Below are 16,182 nucleotides of genomic sequence, written 5' to 3' on the forward strand. Positions count from 1 at the left end.
ATATATATATATATATATATATATATATATATATATATATATATATATATATATATATATATATATATATATATATATATATATATATATATATATATATATATATATATATATATATATATATATATATATATATATATATATATATATATATATATATATATATATATATATATATATATATATATATATATATATATATATATATATATATATATATATATATATATATATATATATATATATATATATATATATATATATATATATATATATATATATATATATATATATATATATATATATATATATATATATATATATATATATATATATATATATATATATATATATATATATATATATATATATATATATATATATATATATATATATATATATATATATATATATATATATATATATATATATATATATATATATATATATATATATATATATATATATATATATATATATATATATATATATATATATATATATATATATATATATATATATATATATATATATATATATATATATATATATATATATATATATATATATATATATATATATATCCGTCTTGATTTTTTTTCGACACGCGCAATAGGCAGGGACGCCGATCGCACAGCGCTTAGTATCTGAAAGAAAGGACGCCACGTACTAAGCACTGATACTGATCTAAGCACGTATTTACTGCTGCCAGAACTCCTGCCATGACGGCGAGCTATAAGAGACGCGGACTTGAAAGGGAAGCAAGCATGGCTGCTGAGGGTGGCAAACATATGTTGAAGTGAGTGCGCTTGGCAAGCGCGTTTTTAAAGAGCCCCTCACCAGGTCTTGCCACTTTGAGCTGACAAGCGCGGAGCATACATTGCGTGATAACGATCGTGTTTGAAAAGTAATACATAGCTACGCGCCGCGGAATGAGCCGAAATTTCAAACGAATGCCCTTTTTCCTTCTCCTCGCGGCCGCCGCGCTCCAAGCCGGAGGATGACGTACTCGCGTCCCTGCGCCTACGTACTCGAGTCCGCAGTGTGAAATCGCTGGTGGTGACACGTGACTGGGAGAATTATTCAAAGCACCATCTGTTATTTGCGTGATCTGTTGCTTGAATTGACGAATTGAGGTTTAGGGAAATAATAAAACACGCAAAGGGAATGTCTGCGTGTTCTTTTTCTTTACTTCGCACCGAAGCAAGAGAAATGTACTTCCGCTTCGTCTGCTTGTTCTACGGTGGTGTGGTCACGTGCGCACGTACCGAAACTATGCCATTTCCTACCATGTTCCGTCGCGTGATCATGCTGTGCGATCCGCTTGTTCTGCCTCAATATTCGTGTAGCACTGAATTATACCACCAGTTATGTGTCCTTGTGCACAGCGCGCAAAATCGTGCGCTGCGCGGAACGATAACAGCTCGCGCGCAACGCCGCCAACATGCGCATCGCCGGAAAAAGAAGTGAGAAAAAAAAAGCGAAGGCGCGGGGCCCGTGACGTATGTGTCACGCGATCCTCGAGGTCCGGCATGGGAGAACGCAGGGAAGGAATTTCGTTTGCGTAGGCTAGACGGGGCGAGTGGAGAGAGCGTCTTGCTTGGCAGTGGAGCCCGCCTGCTGAAATGATGGGTTCGCGGCACTGAAATATTTCTATCTCGCCTATTAATGAGCCGATTTGAAAACCTTTTGCGGCAGAACGCTACCTAGAGGACACGTAACAACTTCGAGCGTATAACCAAAATTTGCTATAGGGCCTGGTGAGGGACCCTTTAAAGCGAAGCTTTCTTTGCCTTTTCCTTCGACTTTCCCACTGCTGCTGCTGTCCGGCACACCGCGTCGGGGATTGGTTCAGAGCGTGTTTATACATGCAAGAAGCGTGGCAGAGAAGAAAGGAGACGCGAGAAACTCGTTTGGATCGCACCGCGTCGAATTTGCACAATGCACAGAGTTACTATACTGACTCTAGAGGAAAAGCTACCCATAGGGCCCATGCACTGAAGTCGGGAACCGCAAGAGCGCCGCAATGTTTCTACGCGTTGAGGTTGCCAGCGCCTGAGACGCTTGCTAGACTTGGCGACAGTAGTCAGTTTTATTCTGACAACCGATAGCTTCTAGCAGTTAGCAGCGTAGCCCGCGTAGCATCGTTGGCATCGTCTCGCTGGTAGTGGTGTGATGTGGTGTGCGCGCAGCCGTGTGTGTGGGCTTTATAAGTTGGCTCTTTATTCCATGGTGTGGGAGTGGTCCATGCTGGCCGTGCAGGTGGCAGTTATGCAACCGGAGGATGATCCTGTTAATGTTTCCGGCGTTATGCGGTTTTCAGCGGTCACGCACTGTTTGTTGTTACAAGTGGCACTAGACGAGGTTATGAGTTAGGAACTCGAAGCTGTGGTCAGCAGATCCCTCGTTGGCGTTCCGTAATTCTCTCCGCACGGGTGCGGTATGTTGCAGAAGTCGCAGGGCGTTTTTTTCGTGGCTGGGTGCTTTTTTCGTCACGACGATAGATCGTTTTTTATTATTATTTACAAGTACTAATCCAGCTGCAAGGCACATGTAACCGACAAATAGAAGTCTCAGGAGAGCATCTGAGATTATAATAAATTAGGCGACGCAGGATCTCCAGGGCACCCAAGCGGCAGTGGGGGGATCAAAGCTCGAATCAGGGCGGTCCGTAGATTGGGGCCGCCAGGGAGTGTTCGCACGGATAGCTCCCCTGGCACGCGCAGCGGTGTCTCGCAAGGTCGAGATGCTTTAAAGGCACCTGCGCCCATGATCTTTCTTTTGCCTTGGTACAGTGAGCACGATTAACCAGAAGAATATGGAGGGAATCCGGTGCAGTCGCGAATGCGAGTGATGGCACATGTAGCTCGCGTTGCCGGGCGTATGTTACAATACCAGAGTTTGTACGAACTGTATGCATAATACGCTTTGTTACGGTACCTTAAATTAATAGGAACCCGCCGTGGTTGCTCAGTGGCTATGGTGTTGGGCTGCTGAGCGCGAGGTCGCGGGATCGAATCCCGACCACGGTGGCCGCATTTCGATGGGGGCGAAAACACCCGTGTGCTTAGATTTTAGGTGCACGTTAAAGAACCCCAGGTGGTCCAAATTTCCGGAGTCCTCCACTACGGCGTGCCTCATAATAAGGAAGTGGTTTTGGCACGTAAAACCCCATAATTTAATTTTTTAAAGGAATCGGTCTAGAAGACGCTGTAGGTACGTTTTTTAGTACCGCGTCTAATCCTACCCCCCCACACACACACACACAAATTCCCCCCCCCTTTTTTTATATGTATACATATAATCCCTTCTCATGACGGATTGACCAGTTCAAGTTGTGATCTTGTCAATAACTGTCCATAGGCAGTACCATAATAAACACAATTCCACGATGAGATTGTTTACTTTTCTTTTTAATTGTAACACTAAGAACTGTACATAAAACCTTCTGTATTTGTCATAGCAGCATAGGCCTTTTACACATGTGGATATCACAAGCTTAAACCAGTGTGCAATACACAAACAAAGCAGCTGCTACAAAATGAACTGCATCATTGAGGGCCACGCAAGACATACATAATTAAAGGTGAAAAATATAGAGGGAAGCTTCAAAATACGCTCTGTAGCACTGCAAAGTATAACATATATTGTATGTGTACACATAATGTTCAACAAAGTAATGCATCAATGTCCCATTTGCCTTCAAGTTTATAATCAAGTTTATTATCAAGTTCAAGTTTATTGAAGTTTACTATCAGCATATGTACAACAGGGATCTGCTGACACACCCGCAGTCAAGGTGGCTGTTCCGAGGTGTGCTGGCTGCCTCAGCGTAAGAAAAAGAAAGAATTTGAGTGAATGTCAACACTGGTGCCATTGCTTCTTGCCTCTGACCTGCCCATTCCTCCACGGCATCTGTGTTGGTGGAGTCTGCACAGGTGGGCATGCGTGGCGAGGTGTAGGAGTCATCCGAGAGAAAGAGTATCGTGGCTGTTTTCGTTGCTTGTCGCTTTCCCTGAAATGCTTCCTTGGCGACTTGGGTGACACACCCGCAGTCAAGGTGGCTGTTCGAGGTGTGCTGGTTGCCTAAAGGCAAGAAAAAGAAAGAAATTGGATGAATGTCAATACCAGTGCCATTACTTCTTGGCTCTTACCTGTATGTGCTTCCACGGCGTCTTGGCTTGCAGATACTGCATGAGGGAGCTGGCTGTGGCTAGGCGTAGGCATTGTCTAAGCGAGAAGAAAAGGCCATTCAAATGGGGAACTATGGAAATAAATGCAGTTCTTATGTCTTCTTCTTGCATTGTTCTTGCCTAAATGTTTTCAAAGATAGCGTCCAGAATGCACCAGCACTTTTGACTGCTTTTACTTTTTACCTGAAGGTGTTGCTGTGAGATCCTTGGTATGGCTACGTGCAGTATTGTAACATATGGTGGAGGCATTTGAAGTGGTAGCCAAAAATATAAAGAATCATCCTTGTCTGCATGAATGCTTTCAATATCTAAATGCAGCGGTAACTATCACGATTCGTGCAATTCCCTCCACATCTATGCGGGAAGTGCCATACCTTGAAATTGAATTTTTTTTCCTTTATTGTTTCACAAGGCTGATCACACATTAGATGTGATCCGTTTTTTTTTGTGTGTTTTTTTTATTTAGCCCAGTGTGGAGAGAGCATCATTAATTTTTTTTTGCGTGGCTTGTTCTTTGTTTTGTTTCTGAATTTATCAAGTGGCAGTCTCAGTACTAAAGTGAGTCATGTACTGACGAACATCAGCTTTCTTTTTTTGCAGAAAAACAACACATTTCTTGACCTATTGTTTGCTATTCCATTACTCGCATAATTTTGCAGAGTAGTCTACCTATATTGGCTTGCGTGACCTCCACTAAAGAGTCTTGCATCTTCAAATACCCTTCCTTCCTTAAAATAATTGGACACTTATTCTCATAAGTTCTGTACCTTGGGCTTCTGATACTATGCATTTATCATTGTTACTTGTTGTTTCTGTCTAGAAATGTCTCCTTTAATTTAGGGCTTAAATTTTACCTTCAACACACAGAAGGGCTTGCCATTGCATCTGCATAACAGGGAAACATGTTTCATTGAACATTTGCAAATCCAACAGAAGATTGATGACTGCAGCTTGCAATGTGATTTGACTGAATGAGCCACGAAAATAATTTACACTTGGTAAATTCAAGCACATGTTAGCATGGTGTACAACATATGTTACACTAATGTGGTGGGTTCTCTTGCTTATACAGCAAAATAATCGGTGTGCGAGAAAAAAATTATTTTTTCGTATACCCCTTGTAGACATTGATTTAAGGAAAAGGAGGTGGAGCTGTTCACATGATCTACTTATCTTACCTGCGAGTATACTCAACAAAAATTTGTGTCCCAGCTGCTTAGTGGTATTTAAGATTATGTCAGTATTGCATATGTGCGTGTTGTCTAAAATAATTAAATTTTGAAAATGCTTGTAGGACTCTGATGTGCAGCAGTTTATGGATACATGTAAAAGACTCAGCATCAAGTGCAAGTGAACGGTCCCACAGGCCCGGAGTCGATCATGCAAATAGATTCCCTGCACACATTTGTGACCAGAAAAGATATGTCACATGAAATGACATGCAAAGAAGTGTTGAAAATATTGCACAGTTAATAAAACGCCTACGCTATTAATATGTTGGTTTATGCACTCGATTTCATTCGTATTAGGCACTCACCAGTTGGTTGCTTGTTGGCACAGAAATACTCGGCACAACACCAGGCTTCAATGTCTTTCTGCTGTGTCCTTTGTAGAAGCATGACTGTTCAAAGTGCAATAACTAAACAGATTTTATGACTTGCTTGTAGATTCGCCAGTGCAATTCCGGTTGTGCTAATCCACCTATCCAGCAGTTCCCTATTACTTAAGGAAAACCTGCAAATAAAAACACCGCTCCGCATGTTCGCTGATCTTTTTTCTTTATAGCTTTGCAGACAGAGCGATAGGTAAAAAAAATGCTCTACTGTGACGATTCTCAAACGATCGTGATGCATTACGAGAGCTCTCTACTCGAGTGATGTTCTGAACAAGAAGATACATTCGTTTACTCACATGTGAACGTAAATGCCAGAGCCCTTCGAGGCTTGAGGGTAGCGCAAAAGGCACGAAGGTGCCATAGCGTCCGATGTCGTCGCGCGGTCGCATGTCAAACCTAAACTGTACGAAACTACTACGCATACAAGAGCACAGATTCGAAACCGAAATTCGCGCCATGCTTTATGAATGAATGCGTACATCGTGATTCACATAAATTGCGCACTTTGCGAGCGCTTTTTGTAAACTTAATATTCACACATCACCTTCATAAAGCCATCAGGTATGCGTCTTTTAATGACAAAGCATAAGGTGACCTGTATTTGTTTTCAGCTCTTTCAATAGTAATTTCGCTGGCCACATTGACAAGTAGCAACAGGGTGGCGCCCTGGCGGTTCCCCCTTTTTCTCTAGAGTTGGTTTTCTCTAGAGCTTTTCCTCTAGAGTTGGTTATATCAGAGTCAGGACTGTAGTTATATTAACGCTATGTCACAATGCCCTCTGAAGCCCCCGGGTCGTCGCCACATTAGCCTCTTGACAGCTGTAATTACTCGTGACTCCCCCCCCCCCCTCGCAAGCGCTTACCTTTCTACCAACGTGCAAGTCCAGAGGGAAGCTAGATAGAATGGAAGAGATGAGGGGAGAGGGGTCAGGGAATGGGTAGAACCGACGCAGTCGGGAAACGAGTGAATAACAGCCTTGCCACTCTTCGCTCGCAGTCCCCATACAAAAACGGGGGGGGGGGGGGGGGGTGACGTGAAAAGGCAAGGAAACGCTGAATAAACGTAAGTTCAAGTACAGAACAGAAACTTGTATGGAAAGGTTATTTGATATGTAATCTTGTACCCTGTATATTGTAAGCTAGGCGCATTCAAGAGCTAAGGAGTAGCCGGCGCCTTAAATTGTGCGTCCCCAACATCTCCTTATAACGTATCAATAAAAAGAAAGTTCAAGTGCGGTATGGTGCGTTGCTGCTATTTCTGAAAAATAAAACCGTGCAAATATGTCTAGCGGACAACTTACGCAGGGCGTACAGAGGCAGAGCCACATTAATTAAAGAGCACCGCAGGGTCTAGGCGACACAACGGAAGCGGTCGCACGTCAAATCAACACTTCTGTGCCCGCTGCGATAGCTTTGCTTCTATGGCATTGCTCGAGGTCGCGGATTTGACCGAGGCAGCTGCATTTCGACGGGGGTGAAATGCTCGTGCACTTTGATTTAGGAACGTGTACCACGGTGCCAAAATTAATCCGGAGTGCGCCACTAGGGCCTGCCTCATAATTCGATTGTGGTTTTGGCACCTACAGCCCCGTAATCCAATTCAAACGGCTGTCGCATGGGGCCGCAAATTACGCCGCGGGACGAACCGTTTCTTGCCTGTCCCTTTCGGGACAAGAAAAGCGTCTTGCTTGCGAATCCACGAAGGTGTGGAATGAATGCGCTTTCAGTAGGTGTTGCGACAGTGTCTTCAGTGCACCAACTGGCGTGGGACAAATAAAACGGCGAGGAGGAAGCATGCTTGTTAGGAGGCAATGCTCTGAGACCAGCAGGCAGAGCACAGCGTTGGGCCTTGGCCTAGGCCATGCCGCGACGACAGAATCCCTTGAGAGTCTCCTCCCATTTCATGGATGTTTGCAACATGCAAAACTGCCGATACAGCATTCTCCCCTTTAAATGCTTGCTTCCATCCGCTTTAAATCCCAGCGCTTCTGGAACGTGAACGTTTCCTACGGGTCTCACTGGGGGAATACCTTCGGATTCCATTAAGATGTGCTGAGTTGTCTCCGGATTTTTACTGCAGCATGCACATGCCTCATGCTGTTGCGAATATTTTCCCCGCTGTTTTTGTCCTTAGGCAACCAGCTCCAGGCTCAAATAGCAAGGCACTGCCTTTGTGTTGTCATGCAGACTTTCCCTTCTAATTTCTTTCTTCCCATTGTTGTAAATCTCCATGGTCTTCTTTGTTTCTATCCTTTGCATTCAATCTACTGTATCTGTTTCCCTCCCTTTCTTCTTTATTACTCCTGGTGGTCTATTTACACTTTCAATTATCCTGGACCTGGTTGCCAACGTTTTTGACCTCTTCCTCCGTTTATGTGTCCACGCTTTTGAGGTAGAGATATCTGTGCATTTTAGCCGTCCATTCATTTTTATCTATGTACCTGAGTCTTAAATTTCTTCAAAACTAATTGTGCTCTGCGCTTCTGACTCCAAAAGAGGCCTAAAACATGACTCAATGCACTGACTCATTTGTGGCTTTTGCGTGCGCCTCCAATGCAACCAGCACCGAACTTTGGTTAACTTGCAACCGCGACACGATGTCTGATTTTAAGCGCAGGATGACATTTTCGAACATTACCGCCGGCACCATTACTCCTTTCCAGATTCCTCGCACCACCTCGTATTTACTGTAGCCCCAAACTGCTCTTTGTTTCATTTTTACTGCATTGCCCTTCCCCTTCATTCTTAGATCTTGGTGGATGCTTGAGTAGGTCTTTCCTTCGTTTATGTATACACCAAGGCATTTATGTTGCTTGACTATGGGTACGACTTGCTGTGGAATTGATACCATGTCACTGCTCGTTTCTTCAGTAAACATCATAAATCCAGAATTATCTGTGCTAAACGTAGAGCCCAGATTTGTCGCTGCATTGCCACACGTATTCTCAAGTCTCTGTAAATCTATTGCATTGTAGCACTATGTCATCCGCACACATTAGCCCAGGGACCTTCTGTTGCACCCTTTGCCCATTACGAATGTCGCAATGTCTCCCACGTGACCATCTTCTGCGTCATGGCGTCACGACACGGTAACCGTCTGGGAAAGTAAACCGAAAGTGGTTACAGAAAATCTGTCATATTAAATTATTTAGGGTGCCTTGGTGGCTTTCCACTATTTATTCTGGAGTTTAGAGGTCTAGGACCTTCATTTAACGCGAACAAATTGAGAATCGAATGTACGTCAAGCGCTCCTTTAAACGCAAAGCGAATTCCAAGCCCTTTGTAAGTAAATGATTTCTGCACACTCATATTCGAGCAATGGAAGCACTTTGATGTTAATTCTTGCTTGAAAGACGGCATTTCTTTTGCAGTGTGTTTTGCAGATTTAGCCCACCTGTCGTTGCCTTGATTGCTTCCATAAGGTATAGCTTACAAAATAGCTGTGCACACTTCATGAGTTCGCGGGTGAGCGATAATTGAGTGAAATGCATATGCGAAAAAGTGCAATTGTACATGCATTAAATGCACGTGTAAATGAAACTGCGAAAACTTTTTTTTTCTCCAAATCTCAGCGTCTCTGCGGAATGAAGCAACATTTGACACGTGCTGAGTGCAAGTCTTGGTGATTACGCTAGTAAAACGATTTGAGGTGATGAAGAAGCATTTCTGCGATATCAGCTTTCTAAACACAAAGCTGTAGGATTTCAATTCGCACACAAAAATAGCTGTTCCAATGCGTCGTGAGTTCTACTCGAGATGACGTTACGTTTTCTACTACACATGACGTTTGGGAGGTTCACGTCACTGTCGTGATGTGCAAAACCGGTATATCTTAAGAATATGCATAATTCTTCTTCTAATGGGCCTTAAGCGACTCCCAACCGCATAAGTAAAGTATACACACAAACCGAAACGTTAAACTTTTCATCACATGCGCTGTGCGGCAAATGCTTCGTATGCAAAGAGATACCACGCAATACTTGGAAAGTCTGCGTAACATTTTATCTTGAGTAAGTTTATATTACCTTGTGTGTTTGCATTTGTATACTTTTATAGAATCGTGTGCCTATGAGGATATTTTAAAAGTTTGATTTGTTGCGGCTATTTGCCCCGACATTCTCGTACATCAAACATTTATCGTGCCATTGTCATCGATTTCAGTCGGAAAGACAAACATTATCTATTGCGTTGCTACGACTGGACGATCGGCCGTTGTATGTGCAGGTGCTACTTGAAGACCGTCCCCATCGCTCGTCGGTCCACAAAGCTATGAAGGCACTTTTGTCTTTCTTGAGGACGACTCGCCTATGTGAACGTCTTTGACTCGCTCAAGGCCTCCGCATGCTTGCGCGAACTCACCGCAGCTTTCCTCCCCCTCCACTCCCTCTCCCTGTCTTATCTTTCTATTTCCTATTTCCCGTCTCTCAGAGTAGCGCTGCCAATCAGACGAATTTCTGATTAACATCCCTGCCTTCTCTCTTTATTTCCGCCTCGTTTCTTCCCCTTGTAAGCTTTTTTCACGGCATTCAGACTATACTTGCGGAAAAGCAAATCCTTCGCCTGATAGACCAAACTATCCGGCACCAAATTTATAATGCGCCCCCTAAACAATGGGGACTTCATTTGCATGTGAGCTGCACAGATAAAAAGAAAACATCCGCACTATTTTTTCAGAGGTCCTCCCCTCCGCAGAGGCTCACTGCAGAGGCGCAGCAGGGCACCGCGGTCCGTGTTATTCGTATATAGAAAGGTTCAGTTGTGGTAACATAGGCACGATCTGTTGTACCGCGCACCACTGACGGCTCGTCTCATTCGCAGGGGCGACACCATCGCGGACGTGCTGCTGTCGCTCAAGCACGCCGTGGTACACCCGAGCTCGCCGGCGGGGGGCGCCGGGCCCTACGGGGCCGGGCCGGCCGAAGCCCCGCCGCCGCCGCCGCCACCGCACATGTTCCCCACCTCGATGAGCGTCAACCTGTCCATGAACATGACCATGGGAGTGGCCGGATGGGAGCCCAGCTACGCCGCGCAGTGGGCGCCTCCGCCCTACCACCACCACCCGCAGGAAGAGCTGTACGCGAGTACGGGCTACGCGACGGACGTGGCCGCACCCCCACCCCCGCCGCCGCCCGCGCCGCACCAGGTCGCTGCGGGCCAGGTCGCCGGCGGCGTCCTGGGTCAGGGCGGCGTCGCTGGCGTACCGGGCGCGGCGCGCGGCTCCGACGGTCGTGTCAACCTGTGCGGCATCTGCGGCAAGGCGTACGCGCGGCCGAGCACGCTCAAGACGCACCTGCGCACCCACTCGGGCGAGCGGCCCTACCGCTGCCTGCAGTGCAGCAAGTGCTTCTCGCAGGCGGCCAACCTGACGGCGCACCTGCGCACGCACTCCGGCGAGAAGCCGTTCCGCTGCCCGGTGTGCGAGCGCCGCTTTTCGCAGAGCTCGTCGGTGACGACGCACATGCGCACCCACTCGGGCGAACGGCCCTACCGCTGCTGCCTCTGCAAGAAGGCCTTCTCGGACAGCTCCACGCTGACCAAGCACCTGCGCACTCACTCGGGCGAGAAGCCCTACCAGTGCCGGCTCTGTCTGCTTCGCTTCTCGCAGTCGGGCAACCTGAACCGGCACATGCGCGTCCACGCCAACGCCTCCTGAGCCCCCTTTAATTTAAGAACCCGCCCCCCTTTTTTACGCTCACGCACAGGTCTCGCTTCAGGCAGACGGACCGAGCTGGCCCGAGAAGTGCTACTGCAGTATGAGAGGTACAAAATAAAGTATATTGCTGCACCTGACCTCGGCGTTTCATCTGTGGGCCACACGACCTACATGTGCCTTCCATTAGGTGAACCGTGCTAACAACAGCACGTCCCGTGATTATTTCTTTTTAATCGCAGTTTAGTCCGAAGGGCACTGATAACGATAGGAAGGTATTAGAGTATTACGCCGAGTATAATTGTTTTATGAGCAGTATAAATTGCAGTAAACACTTGCTGCAACTCAGTAGATAGCGTGACCTCCGACACGGAGCGGCGCGGGCGCCGTCGTACATATTTCTAATGAGACACACACGAATAAAACAGGATCAAACGCACAGGATGGTGCGCAAACTAACAACTGCTTTAATCACATTGAGGTGTATGTTCACAAAGAACAAACAACGAAATTTGGGAATATTTGATTTCTGAATCAAAATAGGTTACCGCAGAGGTGGCCGCAGCTGTGTGCTCTATAGAAATAGTCAAAGTAGTCACAAAGTGTTATATTTCCTTTTTGTATGTTGATCTATAGGCGCATGCCTCCCCCCCTTTTTTTTAACGTTTTTATATACGCCCACTGTATCCCCCCTGCAATAAAGCCTTCACGGTGCTGCAGGTTTTTCAAACAAATAAAATAAATAAATAGGTTTGCAATCATGTGACACTGAAATGCGTATCACCCATGGAAGAAGAGTTGGGCGCATCTGGAAAAGAGACGCGCAGCAGATTCCGCCGAGAAACACGGCCCATGGAACCGTAAGCCCAAGCAGCGAAGAAACGCGACGCAGCTACTTCTAGTGCACTGTAACACAGCGCTACCACCGACCCCAACGTCTAAACCTTTAGATGCCGCAAAGGTCTCGCGCGACAACACGTTCGACGACGAGCGCACCCCACAACTTAGTTGCACGATGTATAGTGGAGGGAGTGCGAGGGAAAAGAACCAATGGAATCTAGTCGCTTTAAAACAAGAGAGAGCCAAAGGAGTAATCAATGCAGTTTATTAAGCAATGAAGTGGCTTGACGGCATATATTTCTTGCGGAGAGGTAGCGTTTGTTGTTTCGTTGCGCAATTCCGTATAGAGAGCAGAGCCGGCGACCGGAGCATCCGTGGCGGTAGACTGTAGTATACAGATGCGTATATACATATACGCCTGCTCGATATATGCGTACTGTTCCGTGTTGAGCCATGCCGGGCGATGACGTAGTTTCCGCAAGAAGTCAGCAGGAGGCCTCGAGAACAACTGCTCCTGCGGTAAAACCGATTTGATGCGACCAAGCGTTGATGCAGGAGCGAGGGCAACATGTGTGCTGGCGTATGCTGCCTGAGGCAACGCCAATCCAAGGCAATGACAGGTGCCATACCAACGTTGGTGTATACAACATGGCTCAAAATATGTCGATTTCCATGCAATGGTGGTGGCGCCATCTCCACCTGTCAGCGCGCGGTGGGCTATGCTGCGTTTTCCCGTGACAGATGGCACCACCGTTCCGTTGCAGTGACATCGCGAAGGCCCGAACTTTGCTGGCGATGGGACATAAAGCGTATTACGCCGACAACGCATATTCCTTAATCCATGCATATTCCGTTCGCCGGCACCACTGTGAGCCAGGTCACGGCGGGGCACGAGAGAAAGTGTGCAGCTCAACTTCAGCGGGGCAGGCACAACGCGGTGCAGGCGTTATGTTTTGCCCGCCTAGTGTGCGCCGTCCGTTTCCTGAGGCGTAGACACAACGGTGCTCACGGCCGTGCGCTGCTTTAAAGCCTGCACCGCTTCTCTGCACCGAGCCGGCACAGTCAGTAGGGAGGGCGCAGGAAAATCGTGAACCAGCCCTGCACCTCTCATGCACATTATTTATTTATTTATTTATTTATTTATTTATTTATTTATTTATTTATCCTCAAGGCCCGAGAGTATTACAGAGAGGAGTGGTAAAATGGGAAGCGTAACGATGAAATGTGACGAGTAAATAATGTAACATGTTAGTAATTCCTAATTATACAATGTTAGGCAATGTGTGTCTTGTTTAATAGTTTGCAAGTATGGCAAATAAAGTAAATGAAGAAGCACGTTAATCACACCTGTTGCGCCTTGCGAAAGAGTTTGTTATCGACAATGGCGGCAATATCAACGAGAACGTGGTTCCATTGCTGCAATGATCTTGGGAAAAAGAAAAAAACACACTGACTGAAAGTGTCAGGGTTAAATACTGGAATTTTAGAGGCCAAAACCACGATTTGTTTATGAGGCTCCCTGTAGTGAGAGATTCCGGATTAATTTTGATCGCCTGGGGTTCCTTAACGTGCACCCAACGCACGGTACACAAGCGTTTTTGCATGTCACCCCCGTCAAAATGCGGTCGCTAGCTGCGGCCGGGATTCGATCCCGCTCCCTCGAACTTACTAGCGCTATACAGTGTGCTATAGCGCAACGCCACAACCCCTACGCCTCAAAAGCAGGTAGTGTCAGTGCTGCCAACCTGCCGTGGTTGCTCAGTGGATGGTGTTCGGCTGCTGATCACGAGATCGCGGGATCGAATCCCGGCCACGGCGGCCGCATTTCGATGGGGGCGAAATGCGAAAACACCAGTGGTACTTAGATTTAGGTGCACGTTAAAAAACCCCAGGTGGTCCAAATTTCCGGAGTCCTCCACTACGGCGTGCCTCATAATCAGAAAGTGGTTTTGGAGCGTAAAACCCCATAATTAAATTTTTTCAGTGTTGCCTGTTGGAATTCCGACTTTCTGGAGATGGTCGACGTGACGTGACTGGCAATGAGGCTGAAAAATACACTGTGAAATGAAGGATATGGCACTAAAATTTGTGAAGCAGGGTCAACCGTGCTATTGTTTTACGATATGCAACTGACAGAAGGGATAAATTGACTTTTATTGATGCTGTGCTAGCAGTACGGTTATAACTTGAAAATATTAATCGGACTGAATTGTCTTGAACAAGGTCGTGCGAGAAAATAAGGTTTTCATGGTATGGGTCCCAGACAGCAGATGCGTATTCTAACTTAGGACGCGCTGATAACTTGTAAAGTAGTAATTTTAAAGATGATGGTGCCTTGGGAAAAATTGTGACGTAAGTAATCAAGTGTATTAGGACATTAATTATGTTCTCAGTGTGAAGTGTACAAGTTAGATTTGCAGTTATATGAACACATAAGTATTTGTATGAGTTAACAGGTTCTAAAGGAAGTTTATTCAGATAGTAAGTATACTAAGGGCATTGGTGTCGGTGTGCAAACGCATAACATTACATTTATTAATATTGAGTTCCATAAGCCAGGTGTTACACCAATCAATTTCATAGGCCAAATCAGATTGAAGAGCACTAATGTTGTCGTTAGTAATTATGTCACGATCTATATCACGCAATCGTCGACAAACAAGTGAATGTGAGACGTCATTGAAGACGGTAGGTCGTTAATGTAAATCAAGAAAAGTAGGGACCCTAGTACTGATCTTGAGAAAAAGCAGCTTGTGGCAATCCTTGTCAAACACCTTGCTAAAATCTAACACACACACACACACACACACACACACACACACACACGCACGCACGCACACGCACACACACGCACACACGCACACACGCACACACGCACGCGCACACACACACACACGCACGCACACGCAGACACACACGTACACGCACACAGCTAGCACAGGAAGCACGATCTAAAATACAGTGTAATGCATGAGTAAAAGATATTAGTTGGGTTTCACATGAGTATGTTTTGCGAAAACGATGTTGAGCTGAAGTGAAAAATGAGTCTGAGTCAAGAGAGTTAACGAGGTTTCTAAATTGAATTGAAATGAATTTTGATTATCATGTGTTGTACACGAAGGATGCCGGGAGTAAAAGCTCACTCACATGTTCAAGAAGTTCACGTTCAAGAAGTTTGCAGCATGTGTTGGTAAACTAAATCGGACGGTAATCCAGGGGTGAGTTTTTGTTACCATACTTATGCAACAGAACCACCTTTCCCATTTTCCATTGTTTATAGGCAGAGTAGATGTGTTTATTGATTGCTGGAAAATATTAGCCGCAATACCAGAACTAAAGGCGGCTAGTTCTTTTTTTTAAAGTCTGCTATTAATACTATCATAACCGAGAGTTCAGTTAAAAGGCAAATCATCAGTGAGCTTAGCAACACCAGAGGAATGAATAGTTATGGGATGCATAATGAGTTGTGTTGCGCGTATGGTAGATGAATGTTTGCTATTAATACAATCATAACCGGGAGTTCAGTTAAAAGGCAAATCATCAGTGAGCTTAGCAACACCAGAGGAATGAACAGTTATGGGGTGCATAATGAGTTGTGTTGCGCGAATGGTAGATGAATGTTCGATGAACTGTAAAAACTCTTTGGAAATTATTCGTTAAGAGCGATTGCGCAAGCATCACTTACAACGACGTCACCTAAAAAAAAACTGAATTATGGAGTTTTACATGGCAAAACCCCGAGCTGATTAGGAGGCACGCCGTAGTGGGGTACTCCAGAAATTTGGACCACCTGGCGTTCTTTAACGTGCAACTAAACCTAAATACCCGTGTGTTTTCGCATTTCGCCCCCATCGAAATGCGGCCAACGACGTCATTTGATCCATC

General features: G+C 45.4%; 1 protein-coding gene across 1 annotated transcript in view; it reads left to right on the forward strand.

Annotated features, from left to right (window-relative positions):
* LOC142565811 (uncharacterized) overlaps nt 1-11,635 on the forward strand; it is a 65,086-nt gene extending 53,451 nt beyond the window's left edge. The window contains exon 2 of the mRNA XM_075676348.1: nt 10,626-11,635. Within this exon, the coding sequence (XP_075532463.1) occupies nt 10,626-11,460 (835 nt within the window). The 3' untranslated portion in view covers nt 11,461-11,635. The remainder of the gene's footprint in view (nt 1-10,625) is intronic.
* The last annotated feature ends 4,547 nt before the right edge of the window (nt 11,636-16,182 follow it).

This window comes from Dermacentor variabilis, unplaced genomic scaffold (assembly GCF_050947875.1).
Source record: "Dermacentor variabilis isolate Ectoservices unplaced genomic scaffold, ASM5094787v1 scaffold_12, whole genome shotgun sequence".
Lineage (NCBI taxonomy): Eukaryota > Metazoa > Arthropoda > Arachnida > Ixodida > Ixodidae > Dermacentor > Dermacentor variabilis.